At 45.1% G+C, this 14,223-nt stretch overlaps 1 protein-coding gene across 2 annotated transcripts in view; it reads left to right on the top strand.

Annotated features, from left to right (window-relative positions):
- LOC139550910 (glypican-5-like) overlaps positions 1-14,223 on the top strand; it is a 245,809-nt gene that overhangs the window by 17,485 nt on the left and 214,101 nt on the right. For both annotated transcript variants that reach the window (XM_071362168.1, XM_071362167.1), the window contains exon 2: positions 11,201-11,362. In XM_071362168.1, coding sequence (XP_071218269.1) covers positions 11,201-11,362 — 162 coding nt within the window. The remainder of the gene's footprint in view (positions 1-11,200; positions 11,363-14,223) is intronic.

The raw sequence follows: 14,223 nt of genomic DNA, 5'->3' as shown, positions 1-14,223 counted from the left end.
GGCTAACGTCTCTGTCCCGAAGCAAGCACCAATTAGCCTGGAGCTAGCCTATGCTAGGCCCATCTCCCGGCTAGCTGAAGAGGTGCATCAGCCACTCCTTGGGATACAATACCTATTTTGCCAATAGGCCTGGACCGCTTTTACTGCCGATACGGAGCCCCGCCGATTCATCACGACTGGACTATCGACGTAATCCGCCCGAGTTTTTTTTTCAACAGGCTCCTCCGTCGCGACGTCCCCTGAATGCCCATCTGCGGCCCGCTGGCTGTCTAGAGCATATCAGACTGTTAGCTGAAGAGGTCCATCAGCCAATTTCTTGGGCTACTATACCTATTTTGCCAATTGGCCTGGACCCTTTTACTGCACGGAGCCCTGCTGATCCATCACGACTGGTCTGCCGACGTAACCGCACGAGGGGCCTACAGCAGACTTCTTCCGTCGCAACATCCCACTAAGGCCCTTCTGCTTGCCCAGGCCCGCTAGCTGTCTGAATCGCCGTGTCTGCAGCCCGCCTAGCTACTCACTGGACCCTATGATCACTCAGCTATGCATGCCTCTCCCTAATGTCAATATGCCTTGTCCATTGCTGTTTTCGTTAGTGATTATTGTCTTATTTCACTGTAGAGCCTCCAGCCCTGCTCAATATGCCTTAGCTAACCCTTTTGTTCCACCTCCCACACATGCGGTGACCTCACCTGGTTTAAATGGTGTCTTTAGAGACAATACCTCTCTCATCGTCACTCAATGCCTAGGTTTACCTCCACTGTATTCACATCCTACCACACCTTTGTCTGTACCTTATGCTTTGAATCTATTCTACCGTGCCCAGAAACCTGCTCCTCTTACTCTCTGTTCACGAACGTACTACACGGCCAGTTCTTATAGCCTTTAGCCGTACCCTTATCCTACTCCTCCTCTGTTCTTCTGGTGATGTAGAGTTTAATCCAGGCCCTGCAGTGCCTAGCTCCACTCCCATTCCCCAGGCACTCTCATTTGTTGACTTCTGTAACCGTGAAAGCCTTGGTTTCATGCATGTTAACATTAGAAGCCTCCTCCCTAAGTTTGTTTAATTCACTGCTTTAGCACACTCTGCCAACCCGGATGTCCTGGCTTAGGAAGGCCACCAAAAACCCTGAAATTTCCATCCCTAACTATAACATTTCCCGACAAGATAGAACTGCCAAAGGGGGCGGAGTTGCAATCTACTGCAGAGATAGCCTGCAGAGTTCTGTCTTACTATCCAGGTCTGTGCCCAAACAATTTGAGCTTCTACTTTTAAAAATCCACCTTTCCAGAAACGATCTCTCACCGTTGCCGCTTGCTATAAACCACCTTCTGCCCCCAGCCCTGGACACCACATGTGAATTGAATGCCCCCCATCTATCTTCAGAGCCTGTGCTGTTAGGTGACGTAAACAGGGACATGCTTAACACCCCAGCCATCCTACAATCCAAGCTTGATGCCCTCAATCTCACACAAATGATCAATGAACCTACCAGGTACAACCCCAAATCCGTAAACACGGGCACCCTCATAGATATCATCCTAACCAACCTGCCCTCCAAATACACCTCTGCTGTCTTCAACCAGGATCTCAGCGATCACTGCCTCATTGCCTGCGTCCGTAATGGGTCTGCGGTCAAACATCCACCCCTCATCACTGTCAAACGCTCCCTAAAACACTTCAGCGAGCAGGCCTTTCTAATCAACCTGGCCCGGGTATCCTGGAAGGATATTGATCTCATTCCGTCAGTAGAGGATGCCTGGTTATTCTTTAAAAGTGCTTTCCTCACCATCTTAAATAAGCATGCCCCATTCAAAAAATGTAGAACCAGGAACAGATATAGCCCTTGGTTTACTCCAGACCTGACTGCCCTTGACCAGCACAAAAAACATCCTGTAGCATACTGAATTAGCATTGAATAGCCCCCGCGATATGCAACTTTTCAGGGAAGTTAGGAACCAATATGCAAAGGCTAGCTTTTTCAAACATAAATTTGCATCCTGTAGCACAAACTCCAAAAAGTTCTGGGACACTGTAAAGTCCATGGAGAATATGAGCACCTCCTCACAGCTGCCCACTGCACTGGGGGTAGGAAACACTGCCACCACCAATAAATCCACAATAATTGAGAATTTCAATAAGCATTATTCTACGGCTGGACATGCTTTCCACCTGGCTACCCCTACCCCGGTCAACAGCCCTGCACCCCCCACAGAAACTTGCCCCAGCCTCCCCATTTCTCCATCACCCAAATCCAGATAGCAGATGTTCTTAAAGAACTGCAAAATCTGGATCCCTACAAATCAGCCGGACTAGACAATCTTTACCCTCCCTTTCTAAAAATTATCGCAAATTGTTGCAACCCCTATTACTAGCCTATTCAACCTCTCTTTCGTATCGTCTGAGATCCCCAAAGATTGGAAAGCTGGTGCGGTCATCCCCCTCTTCAAAGGGGGAGACACTCTAGAGCCAAACTGCTACAGACCTATATCTATCCTACCCTGCCTTTCTAAGATCTTCGAAAGACAAGTTAACAAACAGATCCCCGACCATTTCGAATCCCACCGTACCTTCTCCGCTATGCAATCTGGTTTCCGAGCTGGTCATGGGTGCACCTCAGCCACGCTCAAGGTCCTAAACGATATCATAACCGCCATCGATAAGAGACAATACTGTGCAGCTGTATTCATCGACCTGGCTAAGGCTTTCGACTCTGTCAATCACCACATTCTTATCGGCAGACTCAACAGCCTTTGTTTCTCAAATGACTGCCTCGCCTGGTTCACCAACTACTTCTCAGACAGAGTTCAGTGTGTCAAATCGGAGGGCCTATTGTCCGGGCCTCTGGCAGTCTCTATGGGGGTGCCACAGGGTTCAATTCTCGGGCCGACTCTTTTCTCTGTATACATCAATGATGTCTCTCTTGCTGCTGGTGATTCTCTGATCGACCTCTACGCAGACGACACCATTCGGTTTACTTCTGGCCCTTTTTTGGACACTGTGTTAACTAACCTCCAGACAAGCTTCAATGTCATACAACTCTCCTTCCGTGGCCTCCAACTGCTCTTAAATGCAAGTAAAACTAAATGCATGCTCTTCAACCGATCGCTGCCCGCACGTCCAGCATCACTACTCTGGACGGTTCTGACTTAGAATATGTGGACAACTACAAATACCTAGGTGTCTGGTTAGACTGTAAACTCTCCTTCCAGACTCACATTAAGCATCTCCAATCCAAAATTAAATCTAGAATCGACTTCCTATTTCGCAACAAAGCATCCTTAATTCATGCTGCCAAACATACCCTCGTAAAACTGACTATCCTGCCAATCCTTGACTTCGGCGATGTAATTTACAAAATAGCCTCCAACACTCTACTCAGCAAATTGGATGCAGTCTATCACAGTGCCATCCGTTTTGTCACCAAAGCCCCATATACTACCCACCACTGCGACCTGTATGCTCTCGTTGGCTGGCCCTCACTTCATATTCACCGCCAAACCCACTGGCTCCAGATCATCTATTAATCTTTGCTAGGTGAAGCCCCGCCTTATCTCAGCTCACTGGTCACCATAGCAGCACCCACCCATAGCACGCGCTCCAGCAGGTATATTTCACTGGTCACCCCCAAAGCCAATTCCCCCTTTGGCCGCCTGTCCTTCCAGTTCTCTGCTGCAATGGCTGGAACGAATTGCAAAAATCACTGAAGCTGGAGACTCATATCTCCCTCACTAACTTTAAGCACTAGCTGTCAGAGCAGCTCACAGATCACTGCACCTGTACATAGCCCATCTGTAAATAGCCCATCCCACCTCATCCCCATACTGTTATTTATTTATTTTGCTCCTTTTTACCCCAGTATCTCTACTTGCACATTCATCTTCTGCACATCTACCACTCCAGTGTTTAATTGCTAAATTGTAATTATTTCGCCACTACGGCCTATTTATTCCCTTACCTCCCTTATCTTACCTCATTTGCACACACTGTATATAGACTTTTTCTATTGTGTTATTGACTGTATGTTTGTTTATTCCATGTGTAACTCTGTGTTGTTGTATGTGTCGCACTGCTTTGCTTTATCTTGGCCAGGTCGCAGTTGTAAATGAGAACTTGTTCTCAACTAGCCTACCTGGTTAAAAACAACAACAACAAAAAAAAAACTTTTTACCACATTTAAAAGTTTGCTAGCCAAAATGGTATTGTGTTTAGGAGGTAGGTCCATTGAAATGTAACTATGTAACCTCTGTTCTTGTCATGCTAGCAGTCTTGTGTGTTTGTATGCAAATGTACAGTATGTTCATATTAGTATACTTACCCATTCTACTTACCTCTTTTGACCTGTTGCCAAGGAGGCCCTTGACATAAGACTGCAGGTTTTTCTGTGTTGTCTTACGCGATTTCTGTTAGCAGATGATTGACAATGACTTATAATTGGCTGTCTCTTGTGCTTGTCTTTATTTTCTAAAAGGTTCAAAGGTGGAGAAATGTGGCTGCAACAAAAAAGAGGATCTGAAGATAGTTATGTCAAAGCTGAATGAAGACTAGTCCTCAAAGGGATTAACAAAAAAGTACAAATATGTAATATAATGTCATTAATTTAATAATAATAAAAATGTGAGTGAGACTGTCATTTCTTCAAACAATCGTCTTTATTTAATAACAATTGCAATAATGGAGAGGTTAATAAATCAGATGGAGTGGTAAGAGCCCAACGAATGGCGTTGGGTCTCAGCTTATATAGCCAAGTATTCTTATGGAACGATATAACACGTGATTATAGCTTACCATAGCCTCACATCTCTCAAGCAGTTTAACTGTTGCTATGTGTGTGTGTCAAAAGAAGATATGGGTTGGGACGAGGTGGCCTTAGCTGACTGTAACGAGTGCGCTGAGAGTGGGGAAGCAAGTTCAGGGAGTGAGTGTTTCAATAAATGAACACAACTAGATACAAAACAAGAAACACGAACAACGCACAGACATGACACAGAAACAATGACGCCTGGGGAAGGAACCAAAAGGGAGTGACATATATAGGGAAGGTAATCAGGGAAGTGATGGAGTCCAGGTGAGTCTGATGACGCGCAGGTGCGTGTAACGATGGTGACAGGTGTGCACCATAATGAGCAGCCTGGTGACCTAGAGGCCGGAGAGGGAGCACACGTGAAACTGACATTGTATTCAGCTAATAGTATGAGACCAAACTCAATTCTCAGTTCTTATTTTCTAAAGAACATCTTGTTCTTGTTTCTTCGATAATGGGAAGCTACATATGGATAAGATTGTAGCTTGTGACAGCTGGCCTAGACCTTTCACATGACAACACCCCCACAGCAACTGCCACTTAGAACAACATTAAAGAGGTTGTTCTACACTTTTCCGATTTTTACAAGCTTAAAGAAGTTTAACGAGAGTTTTCCCTCACAGTTTGTATAAACGTATTATTTATTGTTTGATGATATAACTACAGTCAGAAACTTTAGGAATTAACATGTCCAATAGTCTAGTAGTGACACAGTAGTGAAACAAGAAGATGTCAATAGTGATTTTGAAGAGGCAAACAGTAATTCTAATAGTAATTCTAAAGTGAAATGAAAATGATCAGGAGCAATTCAGTAGTGATCAGTAGTGACATAACACTACACAGACAAATGGCAGTAGTAATTGAGTAGGCATACAGCAGTAACATGTTGGCATTATATAGTAATTCAATAGTGAACATGTAGGTATGTGTAGGTTTTAAGTAGTAAATAGCCAAAAGCTCAGTAGTTACACACTAGTCATTAAGGGAGACTTATGTCGTGATTTGTTCACCAGTAGTGAAATATCCCAATTTATCACTCATTACTACTTAAAAAAATGACATAAATCACTTCTGGTTAACTACACATCTCAGTAGCAATCAAGTAGTAAAACCAGTAGGTTTTGTGTAGATCTTGTGTAGTAGTGATGAGTAGTAATTCAGTAGTACTTTTTCATGAGGCCATGGTCAGTCAAACAGCTGTTTGGCAGACAGTCAGAGTGCTGTAGATAGGCAAGGCCTGTGGCTGAAGCTAAACCCTCTAACTGTTTTAATTTGTGTAGATCTTGTGTAGTAGTGATGAGTAGTAATTCAGTAGTACTTTTTCATGAGGCCATGGTCAGTCAAACAGCTGTTTGGCAGACAGTCAGAGTGCTGTAGATAGGCAAGGCCTGTGGCTGAAGCTAAACCCTCTAACTGTTTTAAAGCACCCTCTTCGCAAACCTCTCAGCCTCCACATCCAACAACCCAATCCCCTATCCCTCAACTCCTTTGACCCACATCCAACATTCCCTAGTTCCCTCTGACTCTGTCCTCAAACCCTCTACCCCCACATCCACAATTCCACCAGTCCACTAAGCCTCAAGTGGCCCCTCTACTTGAGCCCATCTGCCCCTCCCCCTCCTTCGCAATCCTCTAACCCACATCCAACTGCCCCCAGTGCCCCATAACCCTGCCCTCAACCTCTTTTGCCCCCAAATCCAATAATCCACTAGACCTCTAGCGCCCCACATCCAACAACCCAACAGTCTACCAAGCCCCAAGTGCCCCTTGGCCTCAACCCGTCTGAACCACATCCAAGCCTGCCCTGCCCCCTGGCCCTAGCCTCTGGCTCTGGACCCCTGCGCCAGTCACTGTGGGCGCTGCCAGCTCGTATGCCTGGAGAAGCCTGACATTCCAGGCGCGATTCAGGGCCGTCCAAAAATGCAGGTATGCGGCAAAGCCCCTTTTGAGCTGTGTTTTCTTTAAACACGGTCCTGCCCAAGCACAGCAAATCAATACAGAGTAAATATCCTGCAGGTTCACTGGATGGGACGACTTCAAAAGGATAGCGCTTCCTGAGGTGGAAGAGTCTAGTAGAGAGAGAGGCAGCAATATGTAGAGGACTAAACTCCTGCATTAATGACCTGCTTTCCCACAGAGTTATTCCTGCTCTCTGAAAAACATATCCAAACAGCAGCGTCAGGAAATCGCCGGCCTCCCCGCCAATACCCTATCCAAATCAAAACAACATTTCCACTCAAAACTAAATGTCCACTCCTTTTTTGATGAGATGTGTGATGCAAAAAAATTGTGCCTGGGATGTTTTTTTTAAAGGAAGTCTGGCTGCTAACCAAGGGCGCTTTTCTACCGTCAAGACTTTCTCCCGTTTTTACCCACAGGGTACCCAATGGCACTGAGACGTGGCGGAAGTAATCATGACCAACAAGTTGAGACTTTGTGAATGGAGCGGTGGCTTAATACGCCCAATTAGTCCGGAGGTATTTGTCACCTGAGGCCAATTAGGGAATTAAAGGGCTGAGTTCTGACTCGGCACTCTGAGCTGTGTGTGAATGTCTGGCCAGGCAGAACGAGCGGAGCGACGCACACACTAATCGCTAATTTACCACCAGGACCTGTGGAGTTGGGCCTTGCCCCACCAACTCTCTTGGGTCTGTATCAAATTACATTAGTGCTAAGGAACTGTAGGTATGCCCTGCAAGAGACTGAAGCATTGTTGTATAAGGGGCAGGAGTTTTGCCCTATAAGGGACTTAAGCCACATCGAGACCATGAGCTACGATGGCTGTTACCATAAAAACATTTACCATGAATGCTTTTGTTGAAAGGAAAATATTTTGTTGAGAGGAAATGTATCATAGTAACTGACTATATCTTAGATTCATCCTAGAGATTGCAGTGTTTTCAAGCTTTTGTTCGTACTACAGTATGTCTCAGATATTACGTTTACACAAAGGGAGGATTAGCAAAGGTCACTTCAATAGGCTGTGAATCACTTGCTATTGTGCAGTTCCCTTTGACGTTGGACTCTTTGCGAATTGCAAGACCTGTCCAATATTAAAGCACTTGCAACAATCTGTTCGTTACTTCACCCCACAAAATACTGGTTCTTCTCATCAGCGTTCAATAAAGTCCATAACAGCAATCTACCCACCATATGGACAACATAGATAAGACTTTGGTTATAATCAATGTTCTGGAATATTCCTGACACCGTTGACCTGTCCTGATAGCAGCGGTTGGTGGCTGTGGCTGCCAAAGTCTTTATGGGTATCTCTTCCTCCCCCGTCGCTAGACATGAAGGACTGGGAGGCCAAGCTGGATTCCACTGTGAGTCTGTGGCCTGGATATTAGTTTCATATTGGAGATAAACAGAGTGGTGAGCCAGCCAGGAGAGAAAGGGTCAGGGGCATAGAGAGAAGAGCATGGTGAAGGGTTCTGGGAAAGAGACAGAAGGAGACATGGGGTCAGGAACAGAGTGAGAGATCTGGGACAGAGGGTCAGCAACACATAAACAGGGCTTGGAGCCGAGAACAAGGACCTGGAGACAGACGGAGAAAACAGATAAAGGCAGAGGGGCAGTCTGAGACAGAGTACAGGTGGAAAGAAATAACCAGACATAAGAAGGAAGGGTGTTCTGGGACAGAAGAAAAAGGAGGGAGACAGTCAGACAGATAGAGGGAGAGCCGTGTGGAGGTCAGTCCAGTTGTGACTCCATTCCTAGGTGATTGGAAAAGATGGGGGCTCAGTGGACTCTCTCTCCCTCTGGGTAAATAAGTGACAGCCATGTGGCGCTAGGGGCATGTCAAACAAATGAACGAGAGAGGGAATGAGACAAGTGCAACCCTATTGTGTTTCAGGGGTGGATTTGGACGAGGGAAGCACTCGGCCTGGCGTATAGGCCCACACCACCCTTCCCCACTCCCCTCGCCTCTCCAACCAACCCCCAAAATGAGTTATCGTATCAGGACACAGCCTTATGAGTACCCGGCCGGAGGGGACGAGAGTGGTGGGGGACAGCAAGGGGGACGAGGGGGTGGGGGGCAGCGAAGAGGGGAACGGCAGAGGGGGAGAGTTTTAGTATTACACGTTCTGCTAACTGTGGCCAGCCTCGGTGATGTCATGGTCGTGTTTATATATGGAACTGACAGTATGAGAGTGGTAGAGGAGGGTGTCAGGCAGCGTGACACGACAGGGTGGACTGACTAATGTGGGAACTGTGTTGATGTCATGGTGCCTGATTGAGCCTCACTCAGGATCATATTAGATTACTCTTTATGTGGTTTATTATGGGCCAAGATATTATGGTTAGTGCGAGTCCAGTTTATACAGTGATGTAAAAGTGTCTCACATAGTGTGTGTGTCTGTGTGTGTGTGTGCGTGTGTGTGTGTGTGTGCGTGCGTGCGTGTCTGCGTGTGCTTGCATAGGCTATATGATCTAACACATTCACCAGCACTATTTATACTCCAAGCAGAGCTTGTGTTTTTAGTGGTAAGCTAAGCATGTATGAAATTCTACATAATCTTATATACTTTCTCTCGTTCTCTCTCCTCTTGTTCTATGCTCAGGTTGTACAGTGCATTCGGAAAGTATTCAGACCACTTCCCTTTCTCCAAATTCTGTTACGTTACAGCCTTCTAAAATTGATTAAATAATTTCCTCCCGTCATCAATACGCCATAATGACAAAGCGAAAACAGGTTTTTAGAACTTTTTGCAAATGTATTAAAAATTAAAAACAGAAATACCTTATTTGCATAAGTATTCAGACCCTTTTCTATAAGACTCGAAATTGAGCTCAGGTTTATCCTGTTTCCATTGATCATCCTTGAGATGTTTCTATAACTTAATTGGAGTCCACCTGTGGTAAATTCAGTTGATTGGACATGATTTGGAGAGGCACACCTGTCTATACAAGGTTCCACAGTTGACAGTGCATGTCAGAGCAAAAATCAAGCCATGAGGTCGAAGGAATTTTCCGTAGAGCTCCGAGACAGGACTGTCTCGAGGCACAGATCTGAAGATCCCCCCCCCCCAATAATACAATGGCCTCCATCATTCTTAAATGGAAGAAGATGGAACCATCAAGACTCTTCTCAGAGCTGTCTGTCCAGCCAAACTGAGCTTTCGGGGGAGAAGGGCCTTGGTCAGGGAGGTGACCAAGAACCCGATGGTCACTCTGACAAGATGGGAGAACCTTCCAGAAGGACAACTATCTCTGCAGAACTCCACCAATCAGGCCTTTATGGTAGAGTGGCTATGAGGAAGGTCTTGGTGGTCCAATGGTGAAGTTGCCATATGATACACCATATCCAGTCAATAATTGCTGTAGATATATATACACACAAGCAACAAAGCCCAACAATTTGCCTCTGAATTAGGCTTAACCTGTTCTATGTGAATGGACACAGGTAGAGCAAGACTGCACAGCCTCTCCTTGAGAAACCAAGTAGGATCTGCCTCACTGCACCCATAATTAAATAATGAATGTGTCGAGTTGGCGGGAGGCCGTGGCAGAGAGTGATGAGGGGAGCCGAGCGCTCACTTCACCATATATAGTCCAGTCCTCCAGTACCCCCGACTGCACACCGTGTTTGTTGTAGCCCCGAACAAAAACACCTGATTCAACCTGTCAAGGGCTTGATGATTGGTTGACAAGTAGAATAGGTATAAGACCAGAGTTGGGTAACAGTGCTCTATATGGTGATGTGAGACATGTTCTGTTTTGTAAAAACTTTCCTGCAGTCAAATGAACAAATCGCCCTATGGTGGCCTCATGGGTGGAATATTATTTATATTTTGGATAATTTCACAATGAATACAAATATTTTACCTGCTGAAGATCTGGTGTTTAACGATTTTGTTATATTTCAGTATTCTGTGTTGTATATAAAGTGTAATATTGTGATGCAAACTCTAAATGTAATACATTTCAACTCTATATCTGACATGGTACACGTGTGTTCTTTTTTTAAGCCCATAACCATCTGTGTGAGGTGTATACTCTTGTTTCAAAGTAGATTTGTTTAAGACTTACCAAGAAACACTTTTTATGACCCAGATTTAGCCCACTGCAGTAAAATGCTCACCCTGATGTGTTCTGGCTACATGATGAACAAAGGCTAGAATTTCTTTTTCAGAAAGGATTTCGATATTGCTCAATTTCTTTTTTTTAAAGCCTGAGGGAGAAGGATACGTGTATTGTTTTGTATTGTAACGTGACAAGGTAATCGATACCTGTACTTTGTTGATTTGTTAAATGTCATTTTGTTTTGTATTTTGTGCTCACGAAATAGCATCTTATAAGCCCATAAGGGCTATGCAGTGTATGACACAGAAATAAAATCAATTAAATATAGACCTAACCCTGTCCTCTCTCTCCCTCTGTCCCATCAGATGTGGACCTGTTGGTGTGCAAGCACCAGGGCCCGTCCTGCTGCACCCGCAAGATGGAGGAGAGCTACCAGGTGGCGGTGAGACGAGAGACCCTCCAGAATGTCCGCTCCTACAGCTTCGAGCTGAAGTACCTCATCTCCGGCCACGCCACCGCCTTCCAGGGTAAGGAGAGGGGAAAAGTGGGATGGGATGGGAAGGCCTTTTAGGGAATGGAGTGATAGTGGGACAGGTACGGGATTTTAACCAGGTTAGAGATAGAGGAACTCTTTCCATTTGTAAACCAATTTGGCCAAAATGTCACTGTCCTAAACCACAAGAAAGGAAATGGAACAGAGGAAGCTACTTCATAGTACTTGGATGAGGCCTGTAAACGAATCTCTTTGCTGACATACAGTTGAACTTGTCTATATTTTCCACCAGCATAAACAGTTGAAAACCAAACAGTTTTATTTGTTTTGCTAGTTATTTGTAAAAAATATATATATTTGTTGAGGAATTCATTAAAATGTTTTTATTCCAATCCTCTTGGGCCACTGTTGCTGGCTCCAGCTCTAGTTCCTGACTCTTGCTCTGGCTAGTTTTTGATTGGTCAAGAGGGCACAGCTATCTTCTTTTCCCCTCAGTGGTTTTGGCAGTAGCTGGGTTGTGGAGAGGTAGACTAGGGAGGGTAGAGAGTGGAATGGGTGGTGGGTAGGTAATGTTGGCAGTTAGCTGTATTGTGGAGAGGCAGTGGGAGCATGGAGACTAGGGAGGGTATAGCAGAGGGAGACGTTAACGCAGGATTCTGTTTTTTCAGGCAGAAAAGGAAAGATAAAATGCAGAAAAAAATATCTTGCTGCGTTTTATACACGCAGATCTAAAATGCTTATTTTTGTAAATTCTGCTCGGCTTCAGTCAAGGTTCGCTCCAAATCATGAATGTAAAAGGACAAATGATGTGCTTCAGTTGCACTTCTCCACTTGGATGAAATATCTTTGCCCTTGCCATTGGATCACCAGAAAGCACTCTGACTGATCTGTGAAGGCTACTTTTCTCCGGTACTTTCCTCCTGTGTAGTTTTTCTTCGGTAGCAAGTTAAAATGCAAGATTAACTTCAAGCAAAACATTAGGAAATGTAGCTGGCTACTACTTTTTCTCCCCAATTTCGTGATATCCAATTGGTAGTTACAGTCTTGTCCCATCGCTGTAACTCCCATACAGACTCGGGAGAGGCGAAGGTTGAGAGCCAAGCGTTCTCCAAAATGACTCTGCCAAGCAGCACCTCTTCTTGACATACTGCTTGCTTAACTCCGAAGCAAGCCACAACAATGTGTCAGAGGAAACACCGTACAACTGGCGGTCTGCTTCAGCTTGCAGGCATCTGGCCCGCCACAAGGAGTCAGTAGAGCGCGATGGGACAAGGCCATCCCGGCCGGCCAAACCCTCCCATAGCCTGGACGACGCTGGGCCAATTGTGCGCTGCCTCATGGGTCACCCGGTCACGGCCGGCTGTGACACAGCCTGGGATCAATCCCGGCTCTGTAGTGACGTCTCAAGCACCTTAGACCACTCGAGAGGCCCTAAACATGAGAAATATGATGGCCATGCATCGTTTTTTTGCAAAAAATACCTTGCTTTTTCACCGCAAGCCAATTTACTTATCTATGTGTGGCTGCTAGCCAAATAGCATTGCACTTCTGTTGTCATCTGATGATAACTATTTTCCCGGCAAATGTGTTGGTTGCACTAATGTATTTTGTTAAGTAAAACTATAGTATCACGTCCCTTATCATTCTATTGAAGCAAAACACCACGGTTGACCTTCAATATAAAACGCAGGTAAAATGGTTTATACGGCATTTTATGGTCTGCAGTTTGAAAATGCAGATTTCTGAAAGTTATGTGACCTCTGGTACCCTCTGACCCTCTGGGCTTCTGAGCCTCTGGGCTGCAGTAGTTTATGAGCGGAAGTCTGTCTACTGTGCCACTTTCTGCCTGCTTGGCTTTCTCTGAGGGCAGCAGTAGATGGATGGATGGATGGTTGGCAGGTCTGCCTGAGGGGCTAGTTCGGCTGCCAGAGGGGCCTTTACTGGGCCAAGCAAGGCCAGCTCCGGTCCAGCCCCCCCAGCCTTGTCCTCTCCGATTGGGGTGACTGGTAATTGCAATGTCGTTTGAAATTTCCTAAACTGACAGATTTTTCTCTGTAAACCTCCAGTGCTATCCCGCAAAGTCTACTGGCGAGCGGTTCTGAATGTTTTTGGTGCTCCAGGAATTTGTGTACCATGCAATTTGTTTTATAAGACAATGTACTGTGTGCATAGGCATTATGCTGGCCAGTTTTGTTTTATATGATTGTTGTTCGGATACCAGTGGTTTGTTGGACTCCTTCATGGAAATATGTGTGCATGATATATGCAAGTACGTGAGAGTGAGTCAAGTTGAGCCAATGGGTTTGTTGAGCCACCGCTTGTTTCTAGGAAACCATACACAAAATGTATCATGTGACCAAATATTTAGGAAGAGTTCATCATTTCATGGAGTCTGATGGAAGAAATCACATGGAAAAAGTGATTAGCAAGTTAGGTCCTAAAAACAGATTTTCACCACACCAAATGAATGTGTTGTTATAGGTTTCATGATGCTTGTATCTAAACCAAAGTATACTTTTTATACATAATGTAGGGTCTCTATAAGCTTCAATATGAGGTCCTAAACCTAGCATGAAAAGGCATCCTTGTAGCTGTGTGGGCTAATATAGTCAAAATGTTTGCCTTTGGGTAAGTTGAACCAATGGCATAATATGCAGATTATTTTTGCAATGTGTCATGCATATGAACTCAAGATAGTCTAGTAAAACAAGGAGTCTAGCCACCCTTGAGGTTCTTGAAAGAGCAGCCAAGGAAGTGAGAGAAGGGAAGCAGCAGCAAGGGAGGAACAAATAGACTGAAGGACACTGAAGAGGTACATTGACAATAAAGACAATGAACATGTACCTGTGTGAAAGAGGCTATGACAGAGTAGCAGAGGACATGGAGTCTCAGCTT

The sequence above is a fragment of the Salvelinus alpinus genome, chromosome 23, assembly GCF_045679555.1.
Source record: "Salvelinus alpinus chromosome 23, SLU_Salpinus.1, whole genome shotgun sequence".
Taxonomy (NCBI): domain Eukaryota; kingdom Metazoa; phylum Chordata; class Actinopteri; order Salmoniformes; family Salmonidae; genus Salvelinus; species Salvelinus alpinus.
The sequence above is the reverse complement of the archived record's forward strand: the minus strand, read 5'-3'. Positions and strand labels throughout refer to the sequence as shown.